The sequence below is a fragment of the Panthera uncia genome, chromosome C2 (genome assembly GCF_023721935.1).
Source record: "Panthera uncia isolate 11264 chromosome C2, Puncia_PCG_1.0, whole genome shotgun sequence".
Lineage (NCBI taxonomy): Eukaryota > Metazoa > Chordata > Mammalia > Carnivora > Felidae > Panthera > Panthera uncia.
The window spans coordinates 17,554,288-17,571,696 of record NC_064810.1 but is presented as its reverse complement, the minus strand read 5'-3'; the positions used below and the strand labels follow the sequence as shown (position 1 = coordinate 17,571,696).

The 17,409-nt window shown below is 40.1% G+C and overlaps 1 protein-coding gene across 1 annotated transcript in view; it reads right to left on the bottom strand.

Annotated features, from left to right (window-relative positions):
• CYYR1 (cysteine and tyrosine rich 1) overlaps positions 1 to 16,990 on the bottom strand; it is a 107,246-nt gene extending 90,256 nt beyond the window's left edge. Inside the window, exons 1-2 of the mRNA XM_049629319.1 lie at positions 16,593 to 16,990; positions 11,226 to 11,328 (exon numbers count right to left, since the gene is read on the bottom strand). Coding sequence (XP_049485276.1) covers positions 11,226 to 11,328; positions 16,593 to 16,665 — 176 coding nt within the window. The 5' untranslated portion in view covers positions 16,666 to 16,990. The remainder of the gene's footprint in view (positions 1 to 11,225; positions 11,329 to 16,592) is intronic.
• Between the last annotated feature and the right edge of the window lie 419 nt (positions 16,991 to 17,409).

Sequence of the window (17,409 nt, the reverse complement as noted above, 5' to 3'; positions counted from 1 at the left end):
AGTTCTGCCCACCTTTTTTAACAGCCTGAATTCATACAGAGTATGTTTGGAGTCATTTGTCATGTTTTGCTCTATTTTTGGCAGATTGGTGCAGGGGCATTAAAAAAAAGCATTCTTGTTACGTGTCAGATCTTTCTTCTTCCTCTTTCCTTACAAATGAATACTGAAACTACAAATTCCATTTGTCTCTGAGTTACTATGGGTTAAACGGTCGAGGCTTTCACCCGTGGCCCTTTCAGTTGGAATCCTATGACACTTTATGAGGTTATCACTGCCCTCTGAAATTTTCATCAGCTGTGGATGTGTTCATCCTAACATTTTGTAGGCGGGAGACATGGGTTCTGGCCCATAGCTGCCCACCAGAACTCGCCCAGGATAATCCCGTAAAAAGCACCGTGTGTGCCTAATTCTTCCCTCCTCAATTTTGTCAGCAAAACATTTTATCTCCCCAAATTATGCAGGTGACTCGAGTCGCAAGGAGGCTGTTCCCTTAGTAATCATGGGCTGGCATCCTGGAAGGAGCACATTTACACCAGAGATGTGACAAGAGGTCAAATCGTCATAATCAAATCGGTCTTCAAAGTCTGATCCCTGTCATCTGATTATAATTTATCCTAAACGGTGTGACTAGAAACTGATGCATGGTTACATGGAGACCATTCCATTAATGACACCTGATTTATACTCCAGGAAAAGCAATTCTCTGAAATCAATAACATTTCCGAATTTGTTTTATATTTATCCAGGTGATACATATTTGTGTAGAACCCACAATATATCCGGTTCTTCGGGAGCACATGAAGGACTGACCTGCATTTAAACAATCCATTATGGGGCGCCTGGGTGGCTCGGTCAGGTAAGCATCTAACTCTTGATTTCGGCTCAGGTCATGATCTTGCGTTCCGTGGGTTCAAGCCCCACGTTGGGCTCCTTGCTGTCAGCATGGGGCTTGCTTGGGATTCTCTCTTTCTCCCTCTCTCTCTCTCTCTCTCTGTCTCTCCCCCAATCTGTGTCTCTCTCTCAAAAATAAATAAAAACTTAAAAAAAAAAAAACAAAACAGCCCATTATGGATCATTCAGTTGGTTCCACCCCTCTACCTTTGATGGTAAACTGCCACACTGGCTTCTTACCCTCTCAGGGTCTAGAGTATGGAAGGGCAGAAAGATAATTTTGGAACCTGAGCTAAGCGATAAATAATAACAGAGTAGAGAAAGGATAATGTTATGGCAGCATAAGGGAGGGAATTTAATCCAGATGTTAGGGGTAAAAAAGCGCTCTCCCCAAAGTATGGTGTTTAGGTCTCCATAAGGTCTTACAGCAATGAGCAGTGTCTACTCATCCCTTTTGAAATCTTCAGATCTTCCGGAGCCAGTGGGGAGTGGCAGTAAGACGTCAAGCACACACAGTTTTAAGTGCCAGCTCATTACACGGTAGCTGTATAAAATTAGAGAGATTACCCAGCTCTGAGTTTAATTTCCTCATCTGTACAGACAGAAATAACAATACCTCGGTCATGAGGGCCATTCTGAAGATTAATAAACTAATATATTTTTAATTTAATTAATTTAATTTAAACTAATATATTTTAGATAATAAAACACAAAAAGCACATAGGAGAAAATAAGGACATTTAGGGTCCCCACCACGGGAGGTATAGTCAGGCTGATTAGTGAAGAACAGATCGATTTACACAGAGGCAAAGGAATATCAAAGGGATAGAAAACACTCTAAGGGAGGCTGAAATAGATGTAGAACACTTTTCAAAAGACTGATTAAATATAGAAAGGGAAGAACTCACAGTGTATTCCCGAATCTCCCCGGGGCTCTCTGGTTGGCTTGCTGTTCTCTTTCATACACCTCTCTCTACACCTTTTTCAACCAGCACCTCTAGGCTTTGTCCTCTCAAATCTATCTGTGCCTGCTCCAGGCTTCCCACAGAGTTCAGATTAGTCCATTTCACCATTTGAAGACCCACTGAATTGAGCCCATAGGCTATAAAGTCTATTACCGCTGCTCCCCTACTGGCCCGCCACTCAACATATTAAAAATGGAATTAATTCCCCTCTCGGAACCTTCTTGAATATTTCCTATTAGTTCCAGCACACCATCCACCCAATCATCCAAAGCAGGAGCTCCAGAATTAAATGTGGGCTTGTTCTTTCTTTTAGCCCCAGTCACTAGCCCTGCATGCCTGCAGTCCTCCAGTCCTAATCTCTTCTACCATTTCATTCCATAGGTTAGGACGTTGTCAAGTCATGCCAGCCTCCTCTACCCAAGTGTGCTTGGAGGCTGGGCTGCGTCGACAGCCCATCGGAGGTGGTGAAAATTGCAGAATTTCGGGTCTCACCCCACAGCTACCAAACCAGAATCTGCATGATAACAAGGGGCTGTTGAGGCTTATAATAAGAAATCTATATTTGGCCCTCCTTCTATTTCTGGCACAGAGCTCCCCAGGTGCTTGAAATTTCCTAAAGGTGTCTTTTGTTAGGTTAAAGAGGTGACTTTTGGAAAGCACCTGAGGATGGGGGCTGGTGGCCAGGGCAACCAACCTGGTAATAAGGGATGGAAAATTTTCAGTCCCACCCACCCACCTCTGGGGAGGGGAGTGGGGCTGGAGACTGAGTCCAATCATGCCTCTGGAATGAAGCTCCCATCAAACCCCCAAAGGACAGAGTTTGGAGAGTTTCCTGGTTGGTGAACATACAGAGAGTTGAGGACAACAGATTGCTAGGGGGACACAGAAGCTCGGAGTCTTCTCCCCAGGCCTTGACCTTTGCACTCTTCCATCTTGCTGTTCCTGAGTTGGATCCTTTTATAACCAAGTAAAATGTTTCTCTGGGTTCTGCGGGCCACTCCAACAAATTCGTCAATCTGTAGCTGGTTGCTCAGAAGCACAGCTGGCCACCTGGACTTGCCCCTGGTGGCTGAAGTGGAAGGATGTCTTGTACGATGGAGGCCTTCGCCTCTGGGATCTGAGGCTCTCTCCACACGGTAGCAGAATTGAGTTCATTGCTCAACGGTGTCTAGGCGACCAACTTGTCCCAGTTTGCCAAGGGCTGTCTCCATTGTGGCACTGAAAATTCTGCATTCCAGGAAATCCCTCAGTCCTGGGAAATCCTCAAATTCATGTATACCCTTCGCTCCCTCAGATATTTACACATTTACCACATGCCGGTGTTTCCTAAGTAATGCACAGAATTATTTTATGTGTTTAACTTCACACAAATAGTATCATGTTTTGCACAGTCTGTTTCTGTTAGCTCTTTTTCACATAGCATTACCAGTTTTGAGATTTACTATAGTGATGCATTAACATGCACGGATTTTTTTTAAGCTTATTTATTTATTTTTTAGAGAGACTGAGACAGCATGAGCGGGGGAGAGGCAGAGAGAGAGAGAGGGAGACAGGGAATGCCAAGAAGGCTCCGTGCTGCCAGCACAGGGCCCCACCCAGGGCTTGAACTCACGAAACCATGAGATGGTAACCTGAGCCGAAACCAAGAGTCAGACGCTTAACCGAATGAGCCACCCAGGTGCCCCAACATGCACGGATTCACTGTAATTTCTGTATCCCGTTCCATTGTATGAATATACTGGATCCATTTTCTTCTGATGGAAATTGAGGTTGCTTCCAATGTTTTGCTAGTTTAACACGTCTGCCAGTATTATAAATCTTGTTGCATATTTGGGAAATTTGTAGGGAATATACGTGGAAGAGGAATTGCTAACCTCCAAAGTATGCCCACGTTCATCTTTACTGTACTTGGTCAAATTGCTCCCCGAGTGCTGATAACAGGTGACGTTCTTTCCGCAGCAATGTGAGCTCCGTTCACCTTGGCTCATGCGGCTCACTGAACAGCGGCTCATGTCACACTGAGCAGCACTGCCAGCCTGAGGGGTGTGAGATGGTATTTCATTTCCCAGCTTTGGCTCGCTGGGTGGAGCATCTTCTGTACATTTATTGCCCTTCCACTTCTCTGCGCTGCTATTTTTTTTGTGCACACACATTGGCCATGCGGATTAAGGGTTAAGATTAAGAGATACAAACTGCCTGTCACAAAATAAAGAAGTCATGGGGATGAAAATCTTTTTTAAAATGTATACAGTTCATTGGTTTTTAGTTTTAGTAGTTTTACTTGTGTTTTTACCTTTTATTTGAGAACTCTTTCCTATCCTGATACCATAATGTCATTCTCTCCCTTTTTTAAAAGCGATAAATGTTGGCTTCTTGCATTTATGTAATTAATCCAATAGGAACGAATAGACTTCTGGGTGCGGTGTGATGGAGTGAGCGAATTTAATGTTTACCCATATGGATAGCTAATGCACCATTTATTGAATAACCCACCCACCTCCACTGGTCTGTAAGGCCATCTGTTATCTGTCAAAGCCCAATATATATATGAGTCAATTTCTAAGTTCTATATTCTATTGGTTTACCTGTAAACCAATATCACACAATTTATTTACTATAACTTTCTAATAAATCTTGATGTCTCCAAGGCATGTCTTCTCACTTTGTTCTTCTTCATATCTTTTTTTCTTACACCCTTTGCTACCCTTTGAAAATGTTACACTCAGTCTATCAAACTCAGCAACAACAAAAAGAATGGTCTTGTGGGTTGTGATTAGAATTCCACTGAATTTACATACCGTTCAGGAAGAACTGACATATACCAGTATTGATATCCTTACAATATTCGCACCTAAAATTTGATAGATCTTTTCATTTCTGTAGCTCTCTCTTTCTTCTCTCAAAATGTTTATATACTTATATTACCCCATAAATGCCATGCATATACTATTACTGGATCTCTGAGTAGGTATCTTATCATTTTTGATGTTATAAATGAGATTTGGGTACACACATACATATTACATTGTCTGAATGTTGCTGCTATAGAGGGATGCACTAATTTTTGTACGCTGAGCTTATATACGGCAATCTTGGTGAATTCTCATTCATTTTTATAGTCTGAAGAGTACAGGCAACCATACCATTAATAAATAACAACTTAGCTCCCCCCTATCCAATTCTTATCACCTCTTTTTAACTTGTCTTGTTAGTTACACTGACCAGGATGCTGAATAGAAGCCCTAGATGCCAGCTTGCCTTACAGATGGCTTTAAAGGGAAAGGTTATATATAATATCGTACCACTAAGTCTGGTGTTTGACATAGGGTTTTTTTGTTTTTTGGAGATTTTTCTTTTTTGAGAGATTTATAAGGTGAAGAGACTTTCCTCTGTATTCTTAGTTTGCTAAATCTTTTCTTTTAATTCCAAGTAAGCGATGCATTTTATCAATTGCTTTTCTTTTCCAGGTTAATCTTAGAATTACGCTCCTTCAAGAAGCTTTCCTAGAACCCTCAAACTGGAGTAAAAGCTTCTCTTCCCTAATTCCACCGCATTTTGCACTTTCCCCAGTAGATTAAACTATCTCTTTATAGGTCTATGCTCCCCAGTAGCTTATAAATAATTCAAGGGCAAGAACCATGTTTGGTTCAAGGCTCTATCCCCCAGAACCTGGTGTAGAACACAGAATCTCTCTCTATATTTATAGACACAAATTCCTGAGAACATGTTCTAGAAAATTCCTCCATTTCTTTCTAAACACAAATTATGTTTCTGACATTGAAGCTTAATTTACAGAGGCAATTACGATGAAATAGAATGTAAGATTTGACAGAGAAGAGTTTTAGATTTCTAGATGTTTATTGTATAAACATCTTTATAAAGTAACCCATAAAATAAAAATGTCTTCTGAGGCACACTGACGTTATTCTTAATCAAACAAAATTTGTTACTACATTTGAAGCCAAATTCATATTTGTTTTAACATTATATTAATTATTCATCTTTGTGTCATACTAAAGGTAAGACCCTCCCCCCTCACCCCACCAACTTTGGTTTGCTCAGTAAGCACCTTTCAGAGTTGTTTTTTTCATATCTAAGTACTAAGAATATTTTATTTTAATTACTTTAAATGATGTTCCCAATACCAAAGGGCCTTTCAAAATACATTATGTCCCAGTCAGTATTTGAAGAGTCCCACGTGTTTTATTCAGAACGTTCAGCTACTTAATGAGCATACGCTTCAAATGCCATTTGAAAATATGAAACCTTTATCTTTTAGCTCGGTTTTGCTTTCATGCGTAACATGGTTCTAAAATCACAGTGGTGATATTTATTAGCTGTCTTTGCAAAACTGTGGGCAATACATCTTTCACATTCCATTGAGGAGAAAAGAAACTTAATCCCACCAGGATCTCCATTATTAGTTCTCCCTCTTGATTTTTTTCCCCACGGGGATTTTGTGTTGGCCAGATCGTGCTCTGAGGAATCCCTCGACAGAGCTGTATTTTACAGAGGCATACTGGAAAAGCAAATATCTATTTCTGAATAAAAAGATTAAATCTTACATCTTGTTATCGGGCTCACTAAGTCCATCCTAGGCATTATTGGGCTCCTATTCGACACCAGACAATACTTTTTTTTACTCACATAGCAGTTTCCCTTCACGTCCAGTAAAGTTTTTACTTTATTCCATTACTGACAGTAATTAGCCACTCAAGTGCACCCTCTATCCCCTTGAATTCTTCCAATGCTAAAGAGTACTCTACAAACCACGTCTTTATGCTGGATCCTCTCCCTCAGGCATGTCAATTAAACTTCATCAGCAGCAAAAAATTGAAATATCCCTTTTCATATTCATCACGGATATTTATTTTTCACGGGGAAGAGTGGCTAAATGAAATGTTTGAGAATCATTTTGATGAGAAATTGTTTACTTCTTGAGTTGACCCAATTCTCATTTTCAAGCACAGTGAGGCTTTTAATCTTCAGGTAATTACCCTCATGATGACAAAAAGTCTCAAAAAGGGAGAAATAATTCCAAGGTCATGTATCCTGTCATAAGTTGTTCTAAATAGCGCAACATCTCAAAGTGTTTATTCCAAATCCTTTCTTTATGGCATAAATAAAATAATGTCCATTTGGTACCCTTCTCACCCATGTCCTTTGTCATAGTAGTACCTAAGAGTATGTCATTTCTATATAAAACCAGCTATCTTAATCAAGAAAAATAATACATTATTTTGTTTCAGTTTTGTTAAGCATGACCACTAAAAGTATGTGAACGTAAGGACCTATCTTTTGTCTTCCCTACTTATTCGTATGTTATATTTAAAGTTTAACCTTCCTTCTACAGCAACATTGAATAACATGGGTTTTCTCAAACTGACCGGTTCCATTCTTATATCTTTGCCTTCACAAGTGACAGTCTCTCTCTGGAATGTACCTCCCTTTCTTGGCTGTCCATTTATATAAATATCTTTCAATGCTCTGATCCAATTTCATGTTTATGAGACTTTCCCTAAACATTTCTTTCCAAACACTACACACAAAGACTTGGCTGTTTTCTCTCTTCCTGGCCCTCCAATAACACTTGATAGATTAATTCACTGAATCAGAATTAAATGTTCTTCACTTTCTTCTCTTATGAGATTGTGAGTTCCTAGAGGTCAAGGTATATCATTTATTCATCCTTGGATCCCAGAACCTAGCTCAGTACTGCTAGAGTAATTAATGAGCACTCAATATGTATTTGTAAATAACTGATTACATAGTATATGCTGACTTCTGTGAAAACATTCTTAAATTCTGGAAAATGGGACTATTTTTCTATATTGAACTTAGTATGTGTGACCATAATGATCAAAAATAAATATGCTATTTAAAATAGACTTACTGTGGTGATCATTTTGCAATATGTACAAATATTGAATCAATATGTTGTACACCTGAAACTAACATAATGTTATATGCCAACTATACTCCAATTAAAAAGTAGATATGCCATTTTAAAAGTTGAATTTTCAAAATTTTTCAGGAGACACATGTAAAATTAAAAATTCCTGACTGAAGGAGTGCCTGGGTGGCTCAGTCGGTTAAGCGTCCAACTCTTGATTTCAGCTCAGGTCACGATCTCATAGTTTGTGAGTTCAAGCCCCGTGTCAGGCTCTGTGCTGACAGTGTGGACCTTGTTTGGAATTTTCTTTGCTTCTACCCCACCCATGTTCTCCCTCTCTCCCTCTCTCTGAAAATAAATAAACTTTAAAAAATTCCTAACTGAAAAAAGAAAAAAAATGTGGGGATGTAGAATCTAAATTTATTTGTCAAAATGAACTCATATTTAGAATGTAAAATGTCTAAAAACAAGGGACCTGAGTAATGTAAGTAAGGCTTTTCAACTAAAAGGTAAATTTAGTTCTTGGGATCTCTTTACAAATGAAGCTTAGTGGTTTCTTTTGTAAAACAGAAAAGGGAGTTGAAGGAAACAGAGTTAGGGCTGAACACTTCTCTCTGATTATTTTAGAGGGGCCTCAGCGATGAGGATTGACTGCACATTACCTTACTGATTTGTGAACAGTTTAGAATGACCCAGATTGTACTTTGCACTCTTTTTAGTTCATTTTAAGCTGAGCCAAGATAGCTTCTATTTTGAAAACATACAAAAATAGAAAGCAAATTATAACCAATTTATAAAATTAGCCATTTAGGATACATTACATCTCATTGTGTTTACAGCTTTCTTCCTTATTACTTTTCTAATAAGGACAAAGATTTAACTTTCTGTTAAGATAATTAAAATGATTTTAGCAAGAATGTGCCTGGATACTTGGAAGAGAAGAAGGTAGTTTATGTGTTCCAAAATAGCAATATTTGAAAACATGTGCATGAAAGAACTTTTGTAAGCATTCTTGGAATGATTTTGTTTCTATCTCCTTTCCCCCCACAACTTAAAAAAAAAAAGCTTTGGGTGGAGTTAAGAACTCTTTTCAAATCTTAAACAATTACTGGAAATCCTGAAAATGTATTCTCCTTTATTCAGTGGGGGAAAACACTTTAAAGCTTCTCTCTTTTTTTTTTTTTCTCCTGAGAATTGTTTACCAAAGGATTTACTTAATGGCTTCTATTTTGAACACAGAATTCAGTTATAACCGCCTGAAATATAATGCCATCTGTGTTTATATTCCCCCCAACTCAAAACACAATTCTTCTCTTCAAATATAACCAGTCCATGGCCCTAATAACCCGGACAAATAGATCAATTCCACTAACTCTTTACTTTAACCAAGGGTAAAATTAAAGAGTTACAATGCATACCATAAAAATGTAAATCTGAATGCCAATATAAAACATACAAAGCGCATCTGTAAATTTAAAATTTTAAAGTTCTGATTTTAGTAATTTTTTCTTCTCTCTGTATTTCCCAGGGTGCAGTTAGCTGTGAGGTGACAAATAAGGACACAACGCACACAGTAATGGATATTAGTGGATGGGACCAGGAGCCAGGGGACCAGAGAATCACGGAATCACTCTGAAGCTTGTTTCCTCAAATCTATACCACCTTCTGAGCCCACCTGCACATCTACCTGAAACACCAACAGCTGGCATGTGGAATCCACTGGAAAATGAAATTGGAATTTAGCAATTATGTATTTTAAATTATTTTAAATTGCAAATTTTTTTTTAATGTTTATTTATTTTCCAGAGAGAGAGAGAAAGACGGAGCGTGAACGGGGGAGGGCAGAGAGACAGAGGAAGACACAAAATCCGAAACAGGTTCCAGGCTCTGAGCTGTCAGCATAAAGCCTGACACGGGGCTCGAACTCACAAACTGAACTCATGACCTGAGTTGGACGCACAACCGACTGAGCCGCCCAGGCGCCCCTATTTTGAAGTACTTCAAGAGTGAGAAGTGACATACAAATGTGAAACATCCTTATATAATTATATTGAGCGTATTCTGAGCTGATTAATCCTGTAAATATCATTCTGACTGGTCTCTAATATAAGAAGGAGACTTAAACCCTTTTTCAGCAAGACTTCTGGGAGAAAATGTCAAACATTTTATTTACAGTTTATTTTGCATTTCAAGAATGCTTAAATTCCGTTCATCAATCTTTATTATAGCCTGACAATTCTTAGAGCCATGTCAGACTTCAAGAGTATCCTGAAGTATGATTATTTTTGGCCTTATTCAGACAGTTATGATCTCCACTATCAGCACCAACTTTGATTTTAGAAAGTGTATGTGGTGCCAGCTCTTCTGTCCTCAGGGAATGGAGAATGAGTTATCGTGATATTCACTTGAAAAATAAAAACTAAGGAGCTAGTCTAAAAGACTAGATCCTGGCTGTTATTTGAAAGCCACGTGTGATTTTTGACTCTGAAAAGTCTTACGTTCCTAATTTTCTAATTTCTTGACTTTAAGATCCATGTAGAAGAACAAAGAATTGCAAACCTTTCAGACATATAACCCTGAAGGCCCTTCCAGCTTCTCCATGTCCCGTTGCCCAGGGGCATCTCCAAAATTAATTCTCAATTTGTTATGGAGGAATGTTAAACACAGTCTATGTGTGTTTGTTTCACTCGTGTTCGTACTTGGTTACCACTGTATAGGGTTGATGCTTAGCCTTTCTTGGGCTCTAAGCTTACTTCCCGAAGTTGTTTGACATACATTATATAGAAAATTGACATTTCATATCTTAACTGTTTTTATTCATAATGTCTCTCATCTACTGAATGAGATAGACAAATACATGGCAAAATACACCAGCCATAATTAAATGACAAATTCTAACTTACAAATCCTTCAACAAAGCAGACAAAACCATATCATTGACAATGTTAAAAAATGATCAATAATATGCATGTGGTGGACTAAAAACATTGTTATTATGGAACACAAATTAAGCGTAAAAGAATACTTCTTAACCCTCTTCTAACAAAAGCAGCTTATGTTGCATATCACTTTGCATATTTTGTTAGATAATATAACACTGTAGATAGTGATAAGTGTTTAATATCTCCAGTGAAGGCTTTACGTCAATAACCACTCTTTGGGCACCCGTGTGGCTCGGTCAGTTGAGCGTCCCACCCTTGATTTCAGATCAGGTCACATCTAGTGTTTCGTGTGATCAAGCGTTTCATGTGGTCTCAGCTCAGGTCACACGTAGCATTTCATGTAACAGCATGGAGCCTGCTTGGGACGCCCCCCCACCCCCGCTCCTCTCCCTATCTCAAAATAAATAAATAAACTTAAAAAAAAATAACCCCTTTTAAAATTTCTTGCCCCTACCTATGTACCTTGGTACTTTGTGAACACATAACTGAGGAATGGAAAGAGCGTCAGTATTGCCGAACTTGACCAGTACTCACGAGAGGATATTCCCAATATAGGCGTAGTAGGAACAACAGTAGGGCGTGGCCCCATCGCAGCAGTAAGATCTGCAGTCTTTGCCACACTGAGCAAGGCAATCCTCTGCAAAAGAAACACCACACACATCCTTTACAGTTCTGAAATCACAGCCTCATGAAAAGTATTCTATTTTATAGCTCCATCGGTCAGCGACCACACTTCGGTGCATTTAGATATTCATTTTGCATACTCAGAATTCTCAAACATGAATAAGCATCTAAACTAGTCTTCCTTCCCTATTGGACGTAAATCCAGAAGAGGCAAAGACCATTCTGTTTTGAATTTCCTTCATCCAACACCATAACTGGTAGTTGAAAGTGCTGAATGGGACAACGGAAGGAGAAACGAATGATCCAACAGATCAGCCGTTCAATTTTGCAACAGAATTCTTATAACAATTTCGAAATGATAAAGTCTTTTGACTTGAGGGTCACATTAAGGTCCTTTGATGGAATGTGTTATTGACGTGTATATTGTCAACTGGAGATACTTTTTAGATAATGTATGTTTTTATGACAATGCATTCTATGTTACTCTTTCTGTACATTTTGTTTTACCCTCATAACGACAGTTTGCGTACATATGGTAACACAAATGAGTCTGCATATCCTGTCAATTCATCTGGACTGGAAGATAATGGGTTAGTTGTAGGAAGGCGTTTCCGTAGATAACTATCTCGTGAATAATTAGGAATTTATTTAATGTTAGATTTCAGAATCAACAAGTTATGAAACAGCACTATGGGAAGGGAAAAAGGTGCTTTCTGAGTAGAAAGGACATGTAGGAGCTGATAAAACCGTCTTTTTTATTCAATATGTCTTTTTTCTTCCATATGTTTTTGGCAAGGAAAATTAGACCCCAAATTTGAATAAAAATTGCCCTAGCTTTTAAAAATTCTTCGTGTCACCTAAATGATTTATGTTTAACAAGTTCAGATGATTATTTAATTACAATCACTGGTATAAATTATCATGGATATGTGAGTTTGAGGTACATGATTAGAAACGCACTAAATATAGTCTGGTAATTTAAGTTACATGTTCAAGAATCACAAAGGAAGTCCTTTCCAACTCAATCCCTAGAGGTAATATCCACTATTATCTAAATTATGTAACGCTTTTGCTTGCCTGTCAAACCATAACCGAAAAGTACAAGATGTTACATTATGTCTGTGTGTCCAGGTGATTGATTTATCCAGAAAGAAAAATTTAGATTTAAAAAAAAATTAATGTATATTTATTTTTGAGAGAGAGAGAGAGAGAGAGGACAAGGTGGGAGGGGCAAAGAGAGAGGGAGACACAGAATCTGAAGCAGGCTCGAGGCTCTGAGCTGTCAGCACAGAGCCCGACACGGGGCTCGAACCCACAAGATGTGAGATCATGACCTGAGCCGAAGCTGGACGCTGAACCGACTGAGCCACCCAGGTGCCCCTAGATTTTGTTTTTAAATCACCTCCTTGACAGGATGATTCTTGACAAATGAATATCAGAAAGTAGCAAAGTTCATTGATCTTTTTCAATAACGCATGGCCTTTGCAGAACACATGAAAACGTTCACCTTTTTTCCCCCTCCATTTTACTTCTACCCCATAAATTAATAAACCTTAATGTTTTCTTCTGAGATGAGGTAAGAAGAAAGGAGAGGAAGAAATAATTACTTTGTAAGATTCAGTAACTCTACTGAAAACCACTGCTAAATTTTGAAGACAGAAGCACAATCTAATGACCTACTGACAGGGTATGCTCTTTGCAGAGTGCATCACACTTTTTAAGGCTATTTATCTTCTCATTTTTCCCTATGAACTTCTATAGCTCTCATTTTTAGTGCTGTTTAGTTAATTCAAACATTTAGATTAGTTAGTTGTCTCAAGAGGCTTAACAGGGATGTTTTGCTGCATGTTCTTTAAAGCCATTCGGAGAGTGGAAGAGCCGATGTCCCCATTTTTTCTGTGTGAGCAGGACAACCCATATGTAGGTAGCTTCATGGGGTGCCTTCGGAATGATGCCCTTGATAGTGACATCTTATTAAACTCTCCATGAATATCAAAGGTTCAATTACTATTATTGTATTCCAGTTACTACTATTATAAGGACGTGGTGTTATCAAAATATTTTGAACCAATGTTACAGGAAACCAAGCCCAACATCTTGTAGCCAAGGAGCTGGATTATACCTGCAGCAAACATCAGGATCGTGTCACAAGTTGTTCCTTATTTTGATGGCATTTTCTAGCACTCCTGTCTACTTCCCAGAATTAAACAACTGACAAGGGCAGATGTAACAGTATGGCAAACAGATTCACAATCGCAACATTCTCAAACTGAGGTTTTGACCACACGTCAAATCTTCTATGTTAGTTGCTCTCTCCAGTTTAGTGGAGAGCAATTCTGTGAAAATTGGATTTGGAAGGCACCAGAGCATTTTCTCACTTGTAAGGAATGGAACATTCCAATTGTTTCAGAAGATAATTGATATTACCTCTAATGTTCGAGTGAATATTCTTGAAAAGTAGCCAGTTCAAGCTTTCTGCAGTGACTTGAATCAAAGGCATGATGTGGAAGAAGGTTCTCCAACCCTCACCCCCACCTCAAGGAATTCGTGGCACAGGAAAAGCGACATCTGGTTGCAAAGCACATGCTCAGAAATGGCTCTTGTAAGCTACAGCTGAGGATAAGGGAGGAAGGAAAGGGAGGGGACAGCAGTCACTGGCTGAGGCTGGGAAGGTAAAACCTTGGCCAAATCCTGTCTTTGTTGCCTGCGGTGGGAGTTGGATAACGGCATAAATGTCATCGGGTCTCTTTCCGAAGGTGGTTCCACAGCAAAACGTGATGCTTTAGGCACAGAAACTTCGCCCGTACCTCCTTATCAAAGGGAGCATGAATTTAGTGCATCTGCTTTGGGGGAAAATAATTCAGGTTATAGGCGGTGCATCTGCATAGGTTTTTGTCCCATTAAAGCTGGAAATTTATTTAACAGGGTGTCTCAACTGCTAGATCGGCATTGTTTCCTCATCATCCCCCAGTCCTCACTTCCAGCCACATGTCTTAGTTGCAACCAAAATGAATTCTGTATCATTACAAATATATATCTCATGGTTTTTGCCTTTGTTCACATTATATCCTCCTCCATTTCCTTATGTCCAAGGCTTCCCTATCTAGTCCCTAAATTCCTCCTTAAGTTCAATTTCTCTGAGAGATTACTTATTGGGTTCTTCTTATGGGCCAGGTATTTTGCCAGAATCTGAATATCATGCTGAACAAAACAGACATCATCTTCCTGGAGCTTACTCTCCTAAGCCAGCTATGAGGTTCCCTCCTGTGAACAGTTCTGGCACATGACTGTAATTCGCTTATGACACAGCCTTTTATACATTATAATAGGCCTCCTTTATCTCCCAGATGAAACTCAGAGCAAGGCCTCTGTCCTATATAACACTCAAAATGCCTCACTCAGTGAATATTGGGTAAATAAATAAGGCAAGCATAAAGGGATTTCTGAAGTAAAGAGTTCGGGAGTTAACACCAAAGAACACATTGGCTAAATATTCCTTATCAAAGATAGTAAGTTAATTTAGTATTATTGGCTTGTAGTTATTCTGTAGCTTTTGAGGGGGGTATGCCTAAGAAGAGAAGAAATGAATGCAGCAAAACTTTCTAAACTAACCAAACTTGTTGCCAGAAGGCTTTGCAGATTTCCTGAACCCTGGGGATTGTTCACCAAGCACAGGGTGGGGTGGGGTGGGGGAACAGGACGAAAGGAAGGAAAAGCGTGTGCATTAGAAGCTTTCAGTTTACCACAGGGAATAAAATAGACAAGGAGTCAGTTGTTGTTCAACGGTGTGCTTGAGTAAAGATGAGTGAGGTTTTGTTCTATTTTCTTATTTTTATTTTTGTTTTTGGATAAACAGAGGAGGTGAAAAGAATCATTGCTTCAAATGAACTAATGGGAAGATTTTAATATAAAACCAATAACGCAATTGTTTCTTTTAGCTTCGCAAATTCTGGAATACACTTTAAGGTACAGAAATAAGCAAACGGATTACAATGCAGTTTCTCTTCATTAAGTAGGAAGGTCTTTTCCTACTTTGATGAATTTTTGCATTTGAAAGTCAGCGTTTTCCTTGCAATAAAATATCTTTTAAATAACTTATAGACAGCTACTAATTCACATTTTAGTGTATCAATTGAAAATTTCTATAGAAGTTTGGGGAGTCATTTCTGGCAAGGTTGAATGAGAAGTTCAATTCTCTTGACGTTCACGTTCAATAATGTTGAAGAACCTCTTCATGTCAGTCGCAATCTTCGTTAAGTATCAAGAAATAAATCACAGTGCTACATAAATTTACTATTGCAAGGTCACAGGTAAGCCTGTGATTTTTTTTTTTTTTTTGTCCTAGGAAGCGAGAGACATGAAAACATTTTACAAAGAACTTTGCTTTCAGCTTCTTTTGTGAATAGGAAGCAAATGCAAAACCACATGTGTAATTAACTTTATACATGAATAACCAGTGAAAAGCCATTTTGAGTTCCATATCAATCATGAAACAAGAAAACCGCTTTGCTCCATCAATTATTAGCAATTCTCAGGAAGAATAATTAGGAGGAGGGAAATGAAATTCCTTTCACCTATAAACAGTGCTTCACGAAATCGATGAAAACAGGATTAGACTCTGGGTGAATTTACGCCTCCCGAAAACCTCCTATTTGAACTCAAAGCATCCAATTATCCAGACTACCACACTTGAGAATCAACTTCTAAAGTGAAAAAAACAAAACAAGAAACCCGATGGTCTAAGGCTTTATATTTTGAAATACTCAGAATGTGGGGGTAGCAAGGAGAGGAGATAGACTACCTTGAAATGGAAAAGTCACCACATTAGTTCATGTTAAAACTTCAGCAAATACCTCTAAATCTTGGGTACTTTTTTAAAAAATGCTTTTCTCCCACCCCTCAGTCTCTGCCCTCAACCCCCAGATTCCTGAGTCATGGACAGGATCAATGGAACGCTATCCAGAGAGTGAAATCCTCTAAATGCGCGTTTGGGATTTTTAAATTGGACTGGGAGTTTTAAATTGCTTGCAGAGAGAGAAGGGAGGAGGAGAGGGGAAAGGGAAAGTTAAAGAAAAGGAGCAAAACAAAACAAAACCTCGGGGGAGGTCGAGCCGAGGGTCGCAGCACGCCGGCTTCCCTGGCTGCCCGGCGGGGACCACCCCGTCTCGGCTCTCCCACCAGGGTCCCCGTGCCTCCCGCCCAACCCGCGTGGCCAGAGGGCGACCCGAGCTCAGTCCCAAGTCTCGTTCCCCTCTCCCGCCGCCCCAGGCCACTGACCTGCGTAGACAAAGAGCAGGACCAGCTTCGGAAGCAAGATTCCTGGACCCCCGGGCAGCCTCAGCGCGTCCATCCAAGCCGGTGGCCGGAGGTTGCGCGCCAGGACAGACGGACAGACGCACAGACTGGAGAGAGGGCTGATGGGGGGGAGAAGGGAGAGCCCGGGCCGCGGAGGAGCCGGAGCGCGGTCAGAGGGAGAGGGCAGCGCTCCCGAGAGGGGGGTCGCGCGGGGACCGGGCCATTGCCCTGAGCGTCTTCGAGGGGAGCCCGGCCGGGGCGCGCGGGGCTGCGCTGGGGCCGAGGTCTCTTTGTCTCTGCCCGCGGCGCTCAGGCGGCAGGCGAGGCAGCCACTCCGGCGTCCTGGGCCACCCGGGCTCACATTTCATCTCCGCGGGTGGCACCGACGTGGGGCTGGGGGCGGGGGTGGCCCCGACTCCTCCCCACCCTCGGGTTCTTCCTTCTGTGGCTTGAGTTCTGGAGCAAGAGGGAACTTCTTCCAACCCCGTGCTCTGGCAGCTGCTCTTTTGAATTCCAGCCCTGCGCTCCAATTTTTCCTTTGGAGGCAATAGGTGAAGAAGAATCTAACTTTTCACCTTTCAACAAAGGTAGGGCAGTCTCAGGGTTGAAGGTTCTGGACAAAGGAAGCCACTAAGGAAAGCCCAGAAGAATTAGAAAGTCAGAGGCAGTGTGTAGCTTCTCTGCTGAGAGCTGATAAAATGTTTATTTGTTAAACACCTAAAGCATTGTTAGTAAAGTGGAAAACACAACAAGAATGTACACTGTCATCGCTATTAGTTGATGCTGTTCTGGAGTTACT